General features: G+C 38.1%; 1 protein-coding gene across 47 annotated transcripts in view; it reads left to right on the top strand.

Annotated features, from left to right (window-relative positions):
* The first annotated feature begins 9,069 nt into the window (after positions 1-9,069).
* Positions 9,070-21,806, top strand: part of CAMK2D (calcium/calmodulin dependent protein kinase II delta) — a 309,552-nt gene continuing 296,815 nt past the window's right edge. For 26 of the 47 annotated variants that reach the window (XM_024356257.3, XM_024356250.3, XM_063809802.1 and 23 more), the window contains exons 1-2: positions 9,070-10,058; positions 11,623-11,717. In XM_024356257.3, coding sequence (XP_024212025.1) covers positions 9,994-10,058; positions 11,623-11,717 — 160 coding nt within the window. In that variant the 5' untranslated portion in view covers positions 9,070-9,993. The remainder of the gene's footprint in view (positions 10,059-11,622; positions 11,718-21,806) is intronic. The other 21 variants (XM_063809803.1, XM_063809793.1, XM_063809804.1 and 18 more) reach the window with 2 other exon arrangements.

Genomic DNA, 21,806 nt, shown 5'->3' with positions numbered 1-21,806 from the left:
AAACTGTTAAGCAAGCTACTTGACCAGGTGACAGGGTCCTCTCTCTAATAACTTGGTCTGATGGAATTGCCTGAAGCAAACAGTAATTCATTGATCTGTGGTTTTATATTTCCTGAGAAGAATTTAAAAACAAAAAGACCCCAGTCATACCAACATAAGTGCTCTACAGTTTTATCTAATTTATATTAACACAGAAGTTATCAATTGTCAATTTTAAAAAATTTTTTACTATTTATTTTCCAAATATATTTTAAATATTCATTGATTTATATTTTTACTACCACCACCTAAAGTCTAGCTATCATTTTTCCTTACCTTGCCTTTTAAAGTCACTGCTGATAGGGAAAATTCATTTTCCACCAGATAGTGATAATGAACTCTATAATATAGACATGTCACACCCATTCTTAAATCCTTTCAGTGTTTGCACAGTTCTTCGCCTAATTTTAAGTGCCCCATGAGACACTCTTCTGCCCAATTCTATAGAATCATTTCACTTACTACACTCTTACCACATCAGACCCACTTGGTTCCTTGAATTTGTCCTGTTTCATCTACTAGAATGCTTTTCCCTGTACTTTCTCTTTAATTTAGTTATTAATATTAACTATTAACTATTATAAACAAAATAATAGGATCCTTTGGATCTCATTTTGCTCATACATTCTCAGAAAAACCTGTGCCTACTCCAACAAGACAAATAATACACATTCTCCATATTCTTCCTTTATATTACTTAATTTTTTAATGAGTAATTGGTTTAATGCCTATTTGTCCCACTGAAAAATAAACCCTATAAAAGTGGAGACACTATTTTTTCCACATTATATTCTCAGAGCACCTGGTCTAACACACACACACACACACACACACGCACACCAATTTATAGAATAAATGTTGCAAAATTAATTACAACAGTCTTCATATTTAAGCTGTAGGGGTCCTTCATTTTGTTTTCTATTACTATGTTGTTTGACAACCCACCATAATTACCTCTACCTTCAAAAACACCTTTTCACTCTTAAGTTGATAGCACTTTTTCCTTGTTAAACAAACCAAGCAGTTGTGAAAAAGAGGTGTTGTTCACATACAAGTTACTAATTGAGGCTCTTTTTTTTTTTAACCACTGATAAATGAAACAGAAAAACATTAAAAATGGGAGAGCTTTAAGGATAAAGATGCATCACCTTTTTCAGTGGTATTGCCATAACTTTCAGAACCTTTAAAAATCTGTTTTCCTCATTGAATGGAAATCATGTGTGGGGGAAGTGGGGGAAGAAGGCGGGGAAAATAGGAACAAGAATGTAGTGTTTTTTTTTTTTTAATTATTTAACTATAAAGATACTTGTTCTGGTTGGAGTTGGGCCATTCTACAACACAGCTAACTCTCAATTACCACACTCATGGACACATGCACAATAGACAAAAATAAAATATGGCCTTAATGCAAATCACATGTTTTCATTTAATCGTAATTTTATTCTTAAGGTTTAAATTACAATAAATATTTGTATAGCGCTTTTGATTTTAAAAATTTGTTTCCATACTTTGTTTTAGATAGGGGAGGATAAATTACAGAAACAAATAGAATCCTCAAAATTCGGTTCCTTAAAGAACAGGAAGTTTATTTCTTTGGTCAGAGCAAGGGTTCCATATTAGCAGCAGCTCTGTTGCATGAAGTCTTTCAGGGCCCCAGGCTGACAGTGGGTCTGCAATCTTCAATATGATACTTATAAGATTGCCCTAGGAATTGCCATCCCAGTCGTTCAGAGACCGAAGAACATTAAAGAACATGCATAGGAGGTTTTCATGAACCAGGTCTGGAAGCGGCATATATCACTTTTGCTCCATTTCTTTGCCAAAAAATTAATCTCAAAACAGGAAAATCTGGTATTCTAGCTATGTGTTCAGCCCAAACCTTGTTTGTGTAGTAAGATGGAACAGACCTTGGTGGTTAGGTTTAGCCACATGTGTTAAGTCATTAGGCAAACAGATTTTTAAAACTTCTTTCTGCTTTTTGAAGGAATGAATCAACAAGTCTAAGCCAACTCTAGGAAACAAAAAAGCAGGAGAATAAGAAATAACAGGGCCCTTGACTATGTAGGAAATGAATAAGTAGCACCTGAATAATAATAAATTAGCACTGGTCGAGGTGGCTCACGCCTGTAATCCCAGCACTTTGGGAGGCTCGAGGCTGGCGAATCACCTGATGTCAGGAGTTCAAGACCAGCCTGGCCAACGTGGTGAAACCCCATCTCTATTAAAAATACAAAATGTAGCCGAGGGTAGTGGTGGGCGCCTGTAATCCCAGCTACTCGGGAGGCTGAGGCAGAAGAATCGCTTGAACCTGGGACTTGGAGGTTGTAGTGAGCCAAGATCGTGCCATTGCACTCCAGGAGAGAGTGAGACTCCATCTCAATAATAATAATAATAATAAATTGGCTGGACATCTCATTACATAATTGAGACAGAGTACTATAATTCTGTAGGTTTGGTGATAATAGATTAAAAATATATTCTAAAGTCTATTTTGATTATAGTTTGTATTAGCTACCCGCTACATAGCATGTAGTAAATCCTTGGTATTGGCCCCTACATGATGAAAAAATAATTTTCGACTTTTGACCAAGGTAATTTAAAGGCTAAGCCATTGGCTTTTAGGAAAAGTTAACTTTTAAACACCAAGATTGTTGAGATAAATGCTACCCTCCTCTAAAGCTACATGAATCAAGAGAAGAGTACTGTTAAAGGAATTGACAAAGTGATAAACTGAACGTAATGAAGAGTAATGAAATAATCCAATGTAAATGAATATATGATTTTTTTTAAAGGTCTTTCAGGCCAGGCACAGTAGCTCACGCCTGTAATCCGTGCACTTTGGGAGGCCAAAGATTGCCTGAGCTCAGGAGTTTGAGACCAGCCTGGGCAACATGGTGAAAGCCTGTCTCTACTGAAATACAAAAAGTTGGACATAGCGGTGCATGCCTGTAGTTCCAGCTACTCAGGAGACTGAGGCACAAGAATTGCTTGAATCCAGGAGGTGGAGGTTGCAGTGAGCTGAGATCGCACCACTGCACTCCAGTGCCTAGGAAGCAGACTGAGACCCTGTCTCCGGAAAAAAAAAAAAAAAAAAAGGTCTTTCAAACAAGTGGGAAAAGATAAAGATGGACAGATGGACTATTCAGTTAATGCATTGGCAAAACTAGCTATCCATTTGAGGGGAAAAGAAAATGAAAGTAGATACCTGCCTGCCTCAAACCATTCAAAAATTTTCAGACAGGTTAAAATACTAATCATAGTAAGTATAACAATATTGGAGGATCATGTAAGGCTTTTTAAACCTTGATAGATTTTGGTCTTTATTTCAAGATCACTGGAGGCATACCTGAAACATTTTAGCAAAGGAATGATGGGATCAAATTTATTTTCAAAAGATGTTTCTCTCAGCTGTGTGTAGGAGAGGGAAGAAAGCACAATTATTAATGCAGTTAAGAGGTTGTTTCTGCAAACTGGTTGAGAGAAGACAATAGTTTGATCTAGAATGCTGGTAATGAGAAATGCAAGATAATTCTAGAAATGTTTAGGAGTTAGGGTATATGTGGGTACAAGGAATGAGTATGAAACTAAGCAGTGAGTAGTTTGAAATGCCTGGTAGGGTGTACTAAAGACTTTTTGAACTTTTTTCCTAAAGATATATGGGGAGCTAATAATGATATCTATACTGAGAAGAGACATGATAGATTTGTTTAGTATGAATTCCTCTGAATCCAAGTGAGAAACGATGGTGGCCTAAACTAAGGCATTTGCAGTAGGAATGTTATGATGTATATGGACTTGTGATTGATTGTGGGATGACCCTGAAATTTCACTGAGATATGGAGGAGGTGCAGATGTAGAAGGAAGACATATTAATTTTAGACATGTTGAGTCAGAGGTGCAACGTCCAGGAGGAAGTTTCCTGTAGGGAGCGGGCAATATGAGTCTGAAGCTCAGAAAAAGACCTTTGCTACAGACAGAGATTGCAGGGTCATTAGCACTTTAGTATCCAGCTGATTCTGTTGGTGCTTCCACTCTCCGTTCTCTGGAATCCCAGTTCTGTGCCCATGCCCTAGTTCTGTGTGCATACCCCACTTCTGCAGTCTTTTCTTGTAATAGCCTCTACCTGTGACTTTTTCCTCAGTGGCGTACTCTGGAGCCACTGGAGCTGTTCAGCCCGCCAGGAAGGACGGCCAGACCCTGACCCCAAGGGAGTTTATGTCCATTTGTTTCCCTCTTCCATTGCTAGTGATCAATGAATGACTGGTGAAGAAATAGGAAAGCCCTTGCTTTGAGGGTAACAAAACTGGGTATAACATATACTCCAGAGCTCCCTGAAAATAAGGCTGATGCTGGGACTTTACTTGAAGGCACATGCTGCTTTTTGTTTTTGCATTGTTTTTGTCCCATGTTCTCCAATTCTCTACTGACAAAGAGTCTCTCCTTCACCAAATTTTAGTTAGGCTTCTCTCAATCCTCTTTCCTACCCTCGACGTTTGAATTTCCATGTCAAATGTTTGCATTAGCCCAATTTTATTAAGAATCCTGCTAAGTTTGTTTATCCAGAATCTTCCAGCCTGCCTTCAGTAAGAATCTTGTTAGGTAGGTTTGGCCAGACTATCCCCTTACCTCAGAAGTTTCCTTTTAGTAATTTTCCATTCATCTACCTTCCTCCACTCCCACTCCTTAGATATAAATTCCCACTTTTCCTTTTTTTTTTTTTTTTGCATTTGAAGTTCAGCCCAATCTCTTTCCCCTACTGCAAAACCCCCTTGCAGTGGTAACTATACCTACTGTGATAGTCTGAATAAAATCTGTCTTACTATACTTCAGCAAGTATCATTGAATGAGATTTTTTTCTTTAACATTATCCTTGTCCCTGGAAATACTACCTCAATAAATCCCTTTTCCATACATTCTTGTCTTAGGGTCTACATCTGGAGAGTCAAATTTAAGACATATGATAATTAACACAGTGATAGCTATGAAGGCAGCCTAGGAAAGCTGTGTAAAATGAGAAAAAAAGGCAACCTAAGATGGAATCCTAGGTTGAAAGCACTATCACTTACCACAGCGGCAGAGAAAAAAGAGACCAGGAATGATACTGAAGAAAAGAGGCAGAAATGTTGTGGAATGGGTGAGGTATTGTGAATAGAAAGTGTGGTATCAGACATGAAAACCAACAGAGAGAATTTCAGGTCAAGAGTATGAAATTATACAGAGAAGTCAAGTTACTTCAGGATTACAAAGAATCTACTAAATATTGCAACAACGGGGCCTCATTATACCCTATTAAAGATTGGGCATTTTTAATATTTGGAAACACAAGACTGTTAATACCATAATATTGTTTTTTTTTTTTAAAAAAAAGGTATTTTTGAGCACCTGTTGTGGCAAAAACCCTGTGCTAGTGATACAGTGGGGGGACTGAATGACAGTCCCTGCCAGGAAGGGTCTGACAGTCTAATTACAGTCCAGTGTAATAAGTATTTGCAAAGTTGAAAGTCAATGAAAATCATTAGAGGTACACAGAAGAGTCAAAATCTGTTATTTTCTTTATTAATGACTCTATAACCTTTTATACAATTATTGTGTATTATACATCTTATTTAATGTACCTTCCTACTGCAATTCTTTTAGCAGAGTGTCAGGGAAACATGTATGTTCATGGAGGGTCAAGCATGCTGACCAATGTACTTGCAAGTAATGCAAAAGAGACATTTCTTCATTGTATGGATATCACTTGTTTTCTTATTTATTTGCACATTTATTTTTATTTTTAGGAAAAAGATTCTTTCAGCACATGATGAAACAAAGAAAATATCTTCTGTTGTTAGCTTTGCTTTTATGAATAGTTTGCTTTTTAACTGCAAACTCATCTTGCACTAATGGATGGTCTGGTAAACAGATTATCTGCTCATCAGTAGACTATCTGTCTGGCTCTATATGGTTTAGTTATCACAGTTTGGAAAGGCAGCAACTTGCTGTTACTTTTTTCCCCTAGCCTCCAAATCTGCAGTGAAGAGTGGCTTCAACACAGCACCTGCTAAAATTTTCACAGGAATCTGCTATTTACTGATGGACTCTGCACTTTGGGGAGCTATAGAGATAACATTATCTCTTCGCTGTTTCTTATCTTATAACTTTGTAGCAGGGGAAATCAATGAATGTTAGTATCTGTTAATATCTGCCTTTGTTAATGTAAGCATTAGAAACTTGTACTTTCTGGGTGAAACTACTGAAGTCTTGGATTTTTTAAAATTCCAAGTTGCCAAAGAGGAAAGAGGGAGAATACTTAGTCATTTTATATCCACAGCCCTCTACCCTGCTCCTTGCTTGTAAATCCCCACTTGGCCTTTTAAGAGTTGAAATAGAGTCCAATCTCTCTCTCCTCCTGCAAGACCTGGTTGCAGTGGTTCTGATCACCATGGACCCCCTTGAATAAAGCCTGCCTTATTATCTTCAACAACTTTAATGACTAACTTTTTATTCACTAACTCTCCCTCTTAACTTTCTCTACCATGTTCATCAGACATGCAGTTAGTAAGGCATGTATAATGAAATGTAAATACATTTGGCACTAACATCCAGTGTTATTATGTTTATAGGTCTACATTTCTACACTTTTTAGAATTTAACTCTATTTTGTAGCTATTCCTGAAATGATGTTGAAGTAGAACAACAACAACAAAGTCTTTGATCTGACTATTTTTTTTTTTCAGACAGAGTTTTGCTCTTGTTGCCCAGGCTGGAGTGCAGTGGCGCGAATTCGGGTCACTGCCACCTCCCTCCTTCTCCCAGGTTCAAGCGATTCTCCTGCCTCACCCTCCAAAGTGGCTGGGATGACACGCATATGCCACCATGCCCGACTAATCTTGTATTTTTATTAGAGACGGGGTTTTGCCATGTTGGCCAGGATGGTTTCGAACCCCTGACCTCAGATGATCCACCCGCCTCGGCCTCCCAAAGTGCTGAGATTACAGGCGTGAGCCACTGCGCCCGGCTAATCTGACTACTTTTTAAGGAGGTTCAAACTTCAGAAATAACTGTAAATATTTGTTGAAATAAGAGAAATATTTAGTCTAAAATATAAATCAAAGAAAGAGTACGTACAGATTAAGCAGTGTTTGCTGTAAAAAATGTACACATTTATTGTCTAATAATACATCAGTATTAAAACTCAGTTATGTTTCCTTTATTGTACTGCACAATTATAACCATTTACAATTATTGGTAGTTTAAATAACTGAGATAAATACTGTAGTTATGTAGACTTCATTACTTGAATATTTAAGAAACAATTTTCTTCCCAGATGTAAATTTTTATATTACCTTTATTTATTGTTTTAATTTTACTTTTTCTGTTTCATTCTTAGATTCAGGGAAAAATATTAAATTATTTCATTATGGCCTTGGAGCCACATTGCTAAATAGTTCAGATATTACAAATCTTTAGCCAAGACCAAATTGTGTTTTTTTTTCAATTTATAGCCCAATTATTAATATTTAGAGACCAGGTTTCTTTTATGCAGTTCTTGGTATCATCTTTTTCTATAGCACTACATTTTACACAGTTATTTCTTGCCTTTTACGGCTGGGAATCAAAACACATACGAACTTCAATTTTGTTGTAATAAACGTTAAAATTTGTGAACATTTTTAGTACTTCAGTAGAAAGCTCACTCATTGGCAGAAGCGTTCCCCAGATCAGGAAAAAAGGAATTAGGATTATCTATGACCACAAAGTAACATTAATTAATAGCAGTCTTTGGGAGCAAGCAGCAGCGCCTTTAAATCTTAGATTCTCTTGTGTCTGCAAATTATGTTTTATCTTTCAGCTGTGAAATTTTGTCTATGAAGTAATACCACGAGCAAATTAGCAACAGGATTGCAAGGTTTTTATAGTCCCGTGCTGTAGAACAATTGGCAGTAATTTGAAAAAGACCGTCCATAACGCTGTTTTTGGTCTGCGGCTAAATTTGCAATTGCATAGTTTCATTAAGGAGAACTGGAAAGAGGGCCCAGAAGTTGTTCTAGCAATCGGCAGCAGTTTATCTATTTTAAATCGTAATGCATACTTTTTTTTTCCTCCTACTGAAAACAATGGCAGATATGCTAAAGGGAAGGACACATTCTTGAACTGCTAAATGGTTTTTCCAGATAGGCATTTACGGAGTGCACTCAATTGCCACTATCTGGCTGAAAGCAAAAGCACACACGACCGCCCCTTTTCTTTTTTCCCTTTGCAAAGCGAAACAGTCTAGACGTGTTCACGTGATGTGAATGACGTCAGCCCCCGCCGGTCGCGTGACCGACACCCAGCCTTCCTACTACCTCCCCCTGACCGCCAGAGTGGGAAATATCGCGAGAATTCGCCTTACTATCAGAACTTACTGAGGTTGCAGGGGAGTTACTCAGAAGGGAAGGGAAGGTGTGGTTGTGCGGCGGAGTTTTTGCTTTCATTCTTTTAACGTTCACAGCCAAAGCAAAGGCCTTTGGGGATTGCCAGAGTCTCAGCCACCATCCTGGAAAACAGCGGGGGAGGTGGGCCTGGAGGTGGCAAGTGAAATGTGGCTCAGGGGCCGTCATTGCCCCTTGCAGAAGGGGCTGCGGGGGAGGGAGAAAACCTGCGCCTGGTTCTGGGGAGCTGGCGACGCAGTGAACCCTGCTGAGGCTGGGTTTTGCCCCGACAGTCGCTGGTGGCTGTGGGAAGGGTTGGGACCCTTCTCTGAGAGCAATGAACAGCCCACATCCGGCCCCTGCTGTGTCAACTCTGAGCGGCGTGGAGATGAAGTGGTTGCTCTCCCTTGCTCGGCCCACCGGGTGTCGTGGCCCGGGAACCGGCCTGGAGAAGTCCCTGCTGCCCGGCGCCCAAAACAGGGGCGTGGGCTTCCGCGACCCAGGGCGGCTGCCCCGGGCCATCCTCGAGTTGCCCTGCATCTTCCCGCTCAGTCAGCCCCAGATTGAGGCAGCCTTCTCTGTGCGGGTTTAAATGGGTAACTGTGACGTCTCGCCTCATTCACCCAAACCTCCAGTCTTCTCCCCCGCACATCCTCCTCCACCCACCTGGTTTCTCCCTAGACTGGTGTGCTCGTGTGTGCAACCAAAGGAGGGAGTGCGAGAGATCCACGAAGGGACAGGCTTGGAGTCGCTAGAGGGAGGTGTGGGACCAGCGAGGAGGGGGCTTCGCCAGGGAGGGGGTGCTGGCAGGCGGAGGGAGCGGCGGGAGGAGGCGCCGGGGGAGGAGACGGAGGCCTGGAGACGGCAGAAGAGGCTTCGCCTGAGCCGAGCGCTCTTTCTCTCGCCGCGCCGTCTTGGAGCCGCGCGGGCTCGTGAGCAGCGCGAGGCCGCCAAGGTGCCTCGCTTCGCCGGAGCCGCTGCCGCCCGCCGGAGGGAAGCCGGCCTCGGGCGCGCACGCTCGCCGGAGCCCCGGCGCGCCCCGCGCCTCAGCCTGCTGACAGCGGCCGCTGGGCTCAGGCTGTCCGCTCTGGGCTCCGCGGCCTCGGCCCCGCTGCACTCCACCTCCGCCCCCTCGGACTCCCTCCCCCCTGCTTCTACTCCTCCTGCTCCAGTGCGGATCGTTTCGCAACTGCTTGCCACTCGCCCCGTGCCTGGCTGTTTTTCCATTTCCCGGCCCCCTCTTCTTGAGTACTTTACCCCCTGCATTTGGGGACAGGGACTGGAAAAGGGGCGGGTGGAGCGTCCAGTGGAGAAGAAGGAAGCGAGGCCCGCAGGAGGAGGAGGATCGGCGGACCGTGGGGAGGAGACCCCACGCCACCCTTTCTGGTCATCTCCCCTCCCGCCCCGCCCCTGCGCACACTCCCTCGCGGGCGAGCTACTTTCGGACCAGGAAAGTAAGAGCGGCCCTGGGTGACAGCGCCGCGGGGCCAGTCCCGGGGTTAGTCTGCTCGCTTCTGGTCCGTCGCGCTCCCAGCCAGGGCACAGCCCGGACCGAGGATGGCTTCGACCACAACCTGCACCAGGTTCACGGACGAGTATCAGCTTTTCGAGGAGCTTGGAAAGTAAGCACCTTTGCCCGGCATCCGCATATCCCCTTTCCAGCTGAGGGCGGGTCGCGTTGCCCCCGACCCACCGGCCTCCGTCTTGGGGCGAGGGAGTTTGGGAGAGGAATGGGAGGAGGGCCCCTGGTTTGTCAGCTCTGGGGAAGGTGCTGTCTTAATAAAGGGAGGGAGCACAGAAGGGGTAGGACCCTTACTCCAACTGTGGCTCATTTTGATGGTCCCCCACCCTCCTGCACTGAGAGACTTAGTGAATTTACGATCTCTGCAGTTGTAGCTATCCTGAGAAGTGTGCGCGCGCGCCTGTGTGTAATGTGTGTTTGGAGAGGAAATTAGAACCCATGTAAAATGCAACATAGATCATGTTTTCTGTAAATAGAGATGCCTCCTGGTTAGCCGGCGTGTCGGCCGTATGACCCAGGTACTGATGAGAACTCACAGCCTCAGACGGTGCCATATTTATTGATGCCGAAAGTTCAACTTGGCATAGAGTCTATTTCGCATCCAGTAGTTGTTCTGTCCAGGAAAAGGGCCACCCAACAGAACCCAACCCCTTGCCCTATATCCAGTGTTGTTCTTTGCACCAGATTACCGCTCACCATCATTCTTCCTAGGATTTACGTGTGCATCTTTGCGTTCTCTGGGAGGATTTATTTATACAGGCAGCGGAAAAGCCCTCTGGAAACTGAGAGCGCTCTTAAGAGTAGCCTAGCATTGTGTAAAACCACCTCCTTCACCCGACTGGCAGAACTACTTGGAGATGTTAGGGAAGGAGGCAGGAGACCTACTGAGGACTTATGCAAAGGGACCTAGGGGCCAAGCCGTGATTGCTGATTTTTGTAGCATGGAACCCAAACCCAATTCCTCTTTCACTAGTTTCGACTGTTACTTTTATGAAAGGAGTGCATTTATATGTATGTTGTTGGTTTATACTGTAATTAAAGGAAAGGTAAATATTTTTAAAAGTAATAAAAATTACATATGTATATATTGTCTGGTGTGAAAACATGGAGAATATGTCGGAAGAGCAGCTTAATTCAAATCTCTCCCCTCCCCCAGTCCAAAACAAGGCATAGAGAAATCACCATACCAGGATTTGTTAAACCACACTAATGTGCTCAAGATTTATATTTTGATGAAAATAATCGTCATGTTTACTTACTTGGAACCACATTAATTTTTTGTTTCCTACCAAAATAAGTAGGCAGCAGATTTTTTTGCTGCTCCTCGTCTGCTCTGTTCTGTGCAGGGTTTTTCTCAGAGCATTTGGTGCTGTGAGTGTGAACTGTAAAATGTTTTCAAATTTCTTGTGCAAACAAGAGCGGTCATAATTGGCAGTTCCTTTCATTTTGTTGATTAATAATGTGTGCTCCCAGTTAAATAAAATTTACTTTTATTCTTCAACATTAAAGAAAGTCTGGGTTTCCAGGAAGAATTGTTCATTTACTGGATATTACTGTACTTCACTGGCAATCCACTAAAATCAATAAAAATGCTCAGATTTTATAAATTTTTAATGAAATATTATATCTGTTATATTAATGACCTGCTAATTATTGGTTTCCAGGGGGGCATTCTCAGTGGTGAGAAGATGTATGAAAATTCCTACTGGACAAGAATATGCTGCCAAAATTATCAACACCAAAAAGCTTTCTGCTAGGGGTGGGTATTTTCAACCACATATATTGGTTAATTTTGTATTTGTCATGTTGATTATAGGTTCTGTTGTATGTAAATATATCATGTAGTTATAACTGAATTTTAGACTTAGGTATCATATTATATATTAAGATTATTTTCTTCCTGAATGCTTCTTGGTCTGTACAGCTTAAAAATACGTGGAAAGATATAATTATTATTTGATACATTGCTATTAAAATTCTATCTGTCCTATGAGCAATAGCATGAATAACTATATTTTAAAGCAAATAAATGTCAGGTGCATTTTGCTTATAGTTTAAGTATAAAATAACTTTTAGACCATGGAATGGAAAAATATAAGTCTCACAACTGTCATAATTCCCTTTTGCTTTTGAGAGGGAAGTAGGTCATAGCTCAGTTGAATCATACATTTCAATTGTAGTTACACTTGAACTTAATTCATCAAGGTATATTTAACAGTAATAGCTTTGGTAAGAAAATTTATGATTGCTATATTCTAGGAAGTTTAGTTTTATTTTGATGTTTCTGTGTGCAGCTCAGACCTTGGTCTTCGCATTAAGGCTTCACACAGACTCATGTAATGTATTTTACACATGTAGTTTATAGGTACAGAGATAATTCATACTCGTAAAATAGCTGTTGACATAACCAAAAAACTTGGAGGGCTCTCACTGCATTCTTTTTATTTAGTAGAACTCATGCAAAAGTACTTACGCTGAAATGTTAGGCATTCCAATTATTGTGGGCACGTGTCTGAGGTATTTCCATGGGAATTTATGGTTTGATGAAATAAAAATGAAATGAAAATGAACAAAATACCATAGTGTACGCTCATCTCAGTGACCTGGTTTATTTTAAGTAATGAGAGAAGAAATTCCATTAGGTTTAGTTTTCCTCATTTAATATGTCTTTTCAAAAGTGCTTCTTACCAAAATCCTAGCATCATTGCTTTCGGTCTCTGCCATGATTAGTTTTTCCATATTTATTGCAAATTCTACTTTTAACATGCATTTTAGGTTTAGGTTGGTATTTTAGTTTATCCATTCACATGGGTTGTTGTTTTAATTTCCTTCATCTGATTTTGACATGATTCTGAGAAAGATCTATAAAGTAACCAGCACCATAGAATCATGGTATGAAAACTAATGAGAAGAATATTATGTTAATTATGTTCTCTTAGTCTCTACTCCACAGAAAGGTTTTAACAATGAAAAGGAATTGCTAAACTATAAGTGACATTTTAATTTAAAAAAATGAAAATGTGTAATTAGAATCTTTCAGTGCTTCTCTTATTTCCTTCTGTGTGCTAGATACTTTTGGCTGTGGTGGGGGTATCATTTCTTTTGAAAGCATTGCAATACCTATTCCAAGATTTTTGGTGGTGTTTCTTTCAAAACAAATCAGTGTAGTGCTTCACTTTTACTAACTTTCTTAATTAGAGCCATCCCTCTTCACTCATCTGAATTTGTCCTCCCTAAATCAGAATAACAAATGTACTTATCCCTGATCACATACATTTTACTCTCTTTTCCCTTCAATCTGTGGAGAAGAAGCCTTCTTTGGCCTGATGGAATCTTTTCTCATTGCTACTCCACCAGTGTTTCCTTACTTGCTCATATTCTGCTTCAAAGAACTACCTACATGACCCAAAGCTTTTTACAGCTTCTGGATGTAATGATTTTCATTATTCTACTTAGGAAAAGGAACTAGGGTGAAGAGTTAGGAGACATTCTTCTTGCCTGTTCTCTGCAATTTTTTTTCCTTGTGACTTTGGGCAAGTTTCTTAACCTGTTGTAGGTTAACGTACCTAAGAGTGAGCTGGTGGTGAAGAACATTATTAATGCTGCAACCAGAAGCTCTTGAGTTTAACTTCTGCTGCCCATACCTACTGGCTGTGTGATCTTGAGCACGTTAACTAGTTTCTCTGAGCCTCAGTTTCTTCATCTGTAAAATAGGAGTCATAACAGAACCCTTCCTCATAGGGTTTTGTGTGGAATGAATGAATTAACATAGCATAGAACAGCACCTGCCCCACTATATGCAGTCAATGAATATTATCTGCTATTATTATCTAATAAAGTTGTCATAATGATCAAATTAGATTACTTTTATGAAAGAACTTATAAATCCAGTGGCAGCCTTGATTTAGCTCTGAGAACTACGTTTGAATCTTTGCTCTACTACTTAGGCATAAATTTCGTTTAGTCTCTTTCCTTTTCTGGATATCAGGTTCTTCATCAGTAAAATGGGAAATCATACTCATGGAGTCTCATGGGGTGTTCTGAGGATTCAGGGAATTCAATGAGAATCATTTCTTAAACTGCAAAGTATTGTGTCAATTTTACCTCTTATTATTGTTCTCCTGAAAAATTACAGAACTTTTCCTTCAAAATGGTCAACAATTTTATTTTATATTGTCACACTAATCAGAACTGGTTGTAGAATATTTGTGCCTTTGAATGAATACGTTTGTTTAACTTGTACTCATGTTGAATTATAAACTCTTGAAGAAGAAAATACCATGCTTTCATTTTTTGATACAACATTCCACAGAATTGAGAGCATAGAAGGGGCTCAGTACAGAGTAACGAGAATCAAATGTGGTTGTTACATGACTTGTAAGAGTTAAGTACTTAATTTACTCCTAACAACAAGCAAATACTGAAAATAAATCCGTGAAGTAGTATATTAAGAGGATATGTCTTAACCTATGAATTCTTTTAATAACACTCATTTCAGAGAAGATGATACAAATCATTTTTGCAGAAAAATTTTTAAAATAATGAATATGTTCAAAGGCAAATGTAGAAAGAATTGCAAAATAGTATGCTTGTTTTTTCTAAGGTACTGATTTTTGAGAGTTGCATATGGAAGCTTTTGTGGAGCATACTTTTTTTGTGCAAATTTTTGTTTGTATTTGAAATTCCATGACTCTGTATACCCAAGCCTTTAGTCTATTTGTTTTAAAGACCAGGCAGGTCCTCCAACTCCACTAATGTTCTTTAAATGTAACATTACAGCTGAAAAAGAAAGGGCTATTGTTAATAAATCTAAGACCATGAGGGAATTGCCAAAGATTTGGCTACATTCCTGCATAAATTTGCACATCCAACTATACTATCAACCAGGCATTTTTCTGTGCCTAGATTTTAATGGATTTCCAGCAGACAGTTTCAGTTGTATTTCCTCTCAGCTGTTAGTCATACATACCATATTTGGGGAACTCTGAGTCAATTGAAGAATTTCTTACCTTTTGTGTTAGCATGTGCATGCATAGAACATTCATTATACTGAGCATGTAGATGGGTACACTTATATATAATTTGGCTTATTTTGAAAATAAGTAGTATGGAAGCATCTCAAGCATCTTATATTTTATATGTAATTCCTATCTTCTAAAAAGTTTTTGTTAGATGGGCATTGAGGGCATGCTTAGTAAATGTTGAATAGTGATAATAGAATTTTTGCCTTATATTTTCATGAGAATTAAAAATTACGCCATTTTAATCCCAAGCACAGTTAGATTAGTACTTAACAAAAGCCAATTTTTTCTGCTGGTTTGATATTCCGTTTATTTATACATGTTTAGAACTGTACACTGTTGTCAAATTATATAAAGTCCAAGAAGAGCTGTGACTGCAGTTCAGAATCCAGTGGACTGATGGTTCTGATGGCAGATAATTTAGAAATAGTACCTGTGATTTATTTTGCATTTCAAAGCCTCGTGGTGGTAAAATATTTTATGTGGAAGTAATGGCTTCTTGACATTCATCTCCCAGTGTATTTCTTGATCGTTAGAAACCATTTGACTATTACATAGATTCTGATGTGTCACAGTCACTGTTTTTGTAAAATATAATACATTATAGTATAGGGTTAAAAAATAAGTTATTACAACTATATTTTACCTCTACTCCATTGCTAAAGTTAAAAGGGATTTCATTTTATATTTCTGTAAAACTTCAGGCTTAATCAGTTAAGTCATTTTGATATTCTTTGATTTTACTAGTTTTATTAATTCCTAAATTGGTGATATTAGTAGTACATGAATCAGGACTTTATAAAACTACTTGACCATGTATGCAAAATTAGGCCTCATCTATAAAATCTAAATTTGTGTGTGTGTGTGTGTGTGTGTGTGTGTGTGTGTGTGTATCCCTAAGTAACCTTTTTTGATGTTATAAAAGGGATGTTAAAAACTAATTCTTGCTACTTTTCTGTTATTTTTGGCTTCCAGGCAGTCAAGAAAGTACTGTAATTTCTCAACTTCATGGTTACTTGTCTTGAATTGGAAGTAGAACTGAGACTATGTAGATGGATTAAGTTCTGATTATACATTATTGATTTGGCAAATTGGAACAATTTGGACAAATTAAAATTTGAAGGTTTCTTGGCAAGAACAACATTTTAAGAAAAAAATTAGTAAATCATTTTTATATTTGTACATAGAATCTCCACAACTCTTCAGTTATGGACCCAGAAGTGGCATGTGTCATCCTTATTATTTTGTTTCCTTTACTTACGTTTAGTTGTATTTACATTCTTCTATAGGTCTTGATATTAAACATTCATTTTCTTCTTTCATTGAATGAAAACATTACTGCTCTTCAGAACTAGTTAGGAGATACAAATAATAAAAAAAAAAGTATATCCACACTTCCAGGAAATAATAGAATTCTTTTCTGTATTTCATTAAATGAAGAAAATAAAGAAAGTGGTTGTCAGGTGCCATACTGTGATATTAATAACTAGTGTAAACCTCTACCTGATTGTGTGAGAACTTTGTTTAGACAATTAGATTAATACTTCTCATTTCCATTGAAATGTTGAATAAACTGAATATAAAAATTAAAATTTAGCAATATGTCACCTTTTATGGATCTTTTTAATGGTAATAATCACGAATTACTAGAAATCTTACATGTACTGGGCTTTTCTTGGGCATCTAACTTTTTTGTTAACTAGAATTTTAATTTATTTTTAAAGTCTTTTCCTTGGGCTTATACTGAGGTTGACTCATAGTATTTCTAGGGCTGGATTGGTATATTTTTTAACATCAGTCTTCCCCATTTATTAGGGTGTAATGTATGCAGTGTTTTAATAAATCATTAGCAATTAATGATTATATAGAGGCTGTGTTAAAGATTTTAAGTTACAATAGTATTTCTAGTAAACTACACTGCAATGCATTAAATGGAGTATTAGCAATATTTTAACTGTAAAACATATCTTTATATTTCAAATCACTTTATAGATCATTAAGCATATTCACATGTCTTTATGTGTTTATTTAATAAATATTAAATGATTTCAGTGGACAGTGTTAGGAAAAATAAAGATAAACATAATAGAAGACATGAATGGCATTACAATTCAAGCATGAATAAAGTACTATGGGCTTTTAAAGGAGGACAAGATTATTTCTGCCCAGGGAGATAAAGAAAGGCTTTCATATAGTATTGATTTAAAGAAATTTTGAAAGCTATAATGTAGATGGGGCTTAAGTACCACCCCCGCCCCCACCCAACCGAAAAAAAAAGTCTAAATAAATGATTTGGGGAAGTTGCTCAAAGTAGTTTAAATATCTGATTATAACAAAATGTTATGTTATTCATATGGTAAATTTGTTGTAATTATCAGTATACAGTTATTTTTAGAATAAAATTATTTTAAATGAAGTAGGCTGTTTCTTAAGTGACAAAATTCCTCTAATTCCAGTTGAGAGATTTAGCAATACTTAAGGAGAAATCATAGACCTTTCATCTGCCATAACTTCTCTTACTCTAGCATAGGGAAATTGGTAGGTTTGAAGAGGAGAGAGGGCAGCTTTTTTGTTAAGTTTGTTTGGTTTTGTTTTTAAATCTCTTAGCTATCATTGTAATTACACACAATGACACAATGACATCACTGATTTTTTTAGTTACCTGAGCCCCTTTTCTGGTGTTACAGTCTCATTTTAACTCCTTAGAACTATGTTTATTACTACCAAAATCAATAATGCCATCTTCATCATTAATAATAATTTAGAAAAATATAAATATTAATAGCCATTATTTGAAGAGCCCCTTCTATGAGACAATAAGTATATATTTACAGGATACTTTGTTTTATTTTATTTAATCCACACTGCAGCCTCCTAGAACAATATTATGTCCATTTTAAAAAAGAATACTGAGGCTCTTGTATAAGGCCTCAAAATTAGTAAGTGATAAGAGTCAGGATTTCAATCTGGTTTTCTCTGACTGTAAATTCTGACTCTTTCCACTGTCACCTCCTGTTGATTGCTATTAGAGAGAACTTATCTTAATCTGTCTGTATTTACCTGTGTGTGCTTAACTGATCTTACAAACTTCAGAGTCCTTCATACAAAGCACTATGCCTTACATTTTATCTTCCCATTGCAGTGTGGGGGATTGAGTATTTCTTTGGGAAAATACATTTAGAGTTCCAACCTGTGAGAGAAGATAGTCTTTTAAATGCTACTGTAACAAGATCAAAGTGAAGTTTCAGACAGTCCCTCCATGCTGTCTTCTGGAAGGAAAACAATATAGTGAAAAATGTTATTATAAAATGGTAGGAAAATGGTTAAAGAGGAGTTCAGTATTTTGGTAAACTTAATTCATTAACTGATTAAAAATATCTCACTATACAGTAAGTTTCTAGGATTACTTCTTCTAAATGATTCAGTTGTCACTGCAAACAAAAACTCAGCCCTTAACCGAAGCCCAGAGAAACCTACTCAGATAGCTGTTCTACTCTTCTGGTTCATCTTGTTTAACGAGTGAACAATGTAAGACAAATTTTTGTTGTTTTGTAGTTTCCTTTTGAACAACATTGTTGTATGTAGCAAATTCTTACAAAAATGTGGCAATCTAAAGAAAAATATAAAATTGTCAAGTTCTATATTTGTTGAAAAAATAACTTAGGTGCAGCAAGTAGTATAAAGGTACACAGAGAAAGTATTGTGATATAATATTTATATACAGTTAATTGTTTTACAATAGGTTTCCTATTTTCCTTCAGTTAGATTGATTACATAGGAATGTTAAAAGTTTTATTGCATAAAATTTGATATATATAATTATATCATATATATTTAATTTTATAACAATAAGCACCCAATAAGCCTCCACTCAATAACTAGAACATTCTCCCTACTTTTGAAGCTACCTGTGTGCTTTTTGTTGATCCCTATCCTTTGTGTCTCCCCGAGAGCTAATCACCATCCCTAACTTTTTTAGGAGAGAAACCTCTTTTTATTTCTTCATACCCTGGGGTTTTTTAATTAACTGGCTGATCTCAGTGGGCCAGTCATTCATGGAATAAATATATGTAGCCATTTTCTAGGTAAATTGTATTTTATTTTATTTTGTGTGGTATATGTGTAAACTCATGGAATAAAATACATTACTTCTCATATATTAGTATATAATTTTACCCTCTTAAATATAGGCAATGCCTAATTTATTTGGAATTTTTTTAGTAACAGGAAATTATTTTCTTCCTATGTCTGATAAAATTTTTTTTTAATTATTTATTTATTTATTTATTTTGAGACAGAGTCTCGCTCTGTCGCCCAAGCTGGAGTGCAGTGGTGCTATCTCGGCTCACTGCAACCTCGGCCTCCCAGGTTTAAGCGATTCTCCTGCCTCAGCCGCCTGAGTAGCTGGGATTACAGGTGCGTGCCGCCACGCCTGGCTAATTTTTGCATTTTTAGTAGAGGCAGGATTTCACCATGTTGGTCAGGCTGGTCTCGAACACCGGACCTCGTGATCCACCCACTTAGGCCTTCCAAAGTGCTGGGATTACAGGTGTTAGCCGCCGCACCTGGCCAAAATTTTATTAATGATAATGTATACACATTGAAATAAAGCATGAATAACTTATATAAAAGTAACTTATTAAATGTAAATATAGTAAGTGAAAATTTATCAAAATTTTCTGTTTTATAAAGAAATTGTGGATAGTTGATATATGCCACATTATGCTATTAGTGTTTAAAATTTGATGTTTTGTTGAGGAAATAAGTACTTTTGCATTTTTTTGAGGCAATGTTCTGGATAATTTGAATTTCTGCTGAGGGTTATTTGTTAGTAATACAGCCCCAAACTCGGCATATTCCCAGTAGACTCATCAACTTTCCCCCTCTGTGAATGGCACAATAATTTTCCTAAGCTTTCAAGCATGCCTGATTTTTTTCTTTTTCTTATCCCATCTCAACACCTTTTTCATTTCTTCCTTTTCACCATCCCAATTTGAACTCTCTTTTCTTTTTGCTTCAACTCTTTGTTTTGTGTTTTGAGACACAGTTTCTCTGTTACCCAGCCTCTAGTGCATTTGTGAGAACCTAGCTTACTGCAGCCTCCAATGCCTGGGCTCAAGTGATCCTCCTGCCTCAGCCTCCTGAGTAGCTGGAACTACAGTCATGTGGCACCATGCCCAAGTAGTTGTTTGTTTTATTTTTTGTAAAGACAGAGTCTCTCTGTGTTCCTCAGGCTGGTTGGTCTTGAACTCCTGGGTGTAAGGCAATCCCCCTATCTCGGGCTCTGAAAGTCCTGGGATTACAGGCGTGAGCTACTCACTGTGCCTGGCTGCTTCAACTCTTTTAGATAGCCTCCTAAATGGGTTTGGTAGATAATAGTTGCACATTTTTTATTCGTTTATTCAGCTCATCATTAGATCTTTTAGCACTCGCTTTGCTGGGCAACTTGATAAGTTTTAGAGATCCAGAGGTAAAAGACAGACATTCCTTCCTCAAGTATTTCCCGGCCTATGAGTGTGGATGACAGCCTGGCATTTAGTAGAGTTAGTGAAAGGGCTGTGATAGACGCGTGCACAGGGCTTTTGAGAGCATGCAGAGACAGGCTTGGGGAGGTTGGTCTCACAGATTTCCTGAAAAGATTGATGTGTGAGGTTGTGTTTTGAATAAATTAGGTGAGCCTGGTAGAGAAGGGAGTAAGCAATCTGTTCACAGGGAAGGAGAAAGTTCCTGCTCCATCTTCCTGATGGAGTGAGTACACCTGGTACTGTTGCAGTACTCTCTCCTTTAAGATCCAGTGCAGGTCCTGCCTCCTCCATGGTCTCTAACTTCTTCCCCCACCTCTCCTTACTTTCTCTAGCCAGAGAGATTGTTGTCTCCTTCTTTGTCCTTTCAATAGATATTTCATATCTTATGGAGCTTGCCAGATTTCTCCCTTTGTATTGCAGTCATACATGTTGTGGCCTTCAGGCATTTGGTGACATTTCTTAGTTTATCTTTCAGTCTGTGCCTGGCACAGTAATTAATATTGCAGATACTTGTAAATGTTTGTTGGATAAGTGGACAAATAATTGCATGACCAAATAAGATTCTGTATCTTGAAATAGACATGCTTCAAAGAGAAACTTATGACTGGCAAAGTAAATTGAAAATTGACTAAGACTTCATGTCAAATAGCATACAATAATTCTATAAATTAATTTGTAATTCACAAATTATTTCATAAGTTTTGTCATGACAAATTCTGCTTTATTGGAAAGAGTTTTGTATAATTCAGTATTTTCTTTTTGAGCAACTACTCGCAAATTCTTATTACTGCTCTTTTTTTAAACCATGTATTATAAAGTGGCTCATTAATGAGGGCTAACATTTTCATGGTCTGTGTGTCCATCAGCACCACTTTAATAATTCCAGACTCATGTCATGATTAAATTATTTTAACATGTTTGAGTTTAAAAAAAATTTGATCCATTCTACAGAGGTATCTGATTACTTTTTCATTTATTTTTTGACAAAGCTTATTTTTAAGCAGTATGGTGACACTTTATAGAGTTTTAGATATACATATCATGGATGTTATTAGCTTAGAGGATATTTGATTTTTTTTAGTAAAGGCAGTTAGAGGCCAGCTGTTTCAACTGCTGTGTCTGTCAGTTGAGAAATTTGGTGAGGGAGAGTGTACTTGTTTCTGTATTGGAAGGCTCTTTAAACAGAATGCATGTTGAAAAGCACTTACTTGTGTTCTCTCCTCAAGGAAATTTCTTGTGTGATATGTTGCAAGACACTGGGTGGGGGGGGCGGGGTTCCAAATTCTATAGCTTTACAGTGCT

Source organism: Pan troglodytes, chromosome 3 (assembly GCF_028858775.2).
Source record: "Pan troglodytes isolate AG18354 chromosome 3, NHGRI_mPanTro3-v2.0_pri, whole genome shotgun sequence".
Classification (NCBI taxonomy): domain Eukaryota; kingdom Metazoa; phylum Chordata; class Mammalia; order Primates; family Hominidae; genus Pan; species Pan troglodytes.
Note: the sequence above shows the minus strand (reverse complement) of the source record. Positions and strands in the feature narration are given on the sequence as shown.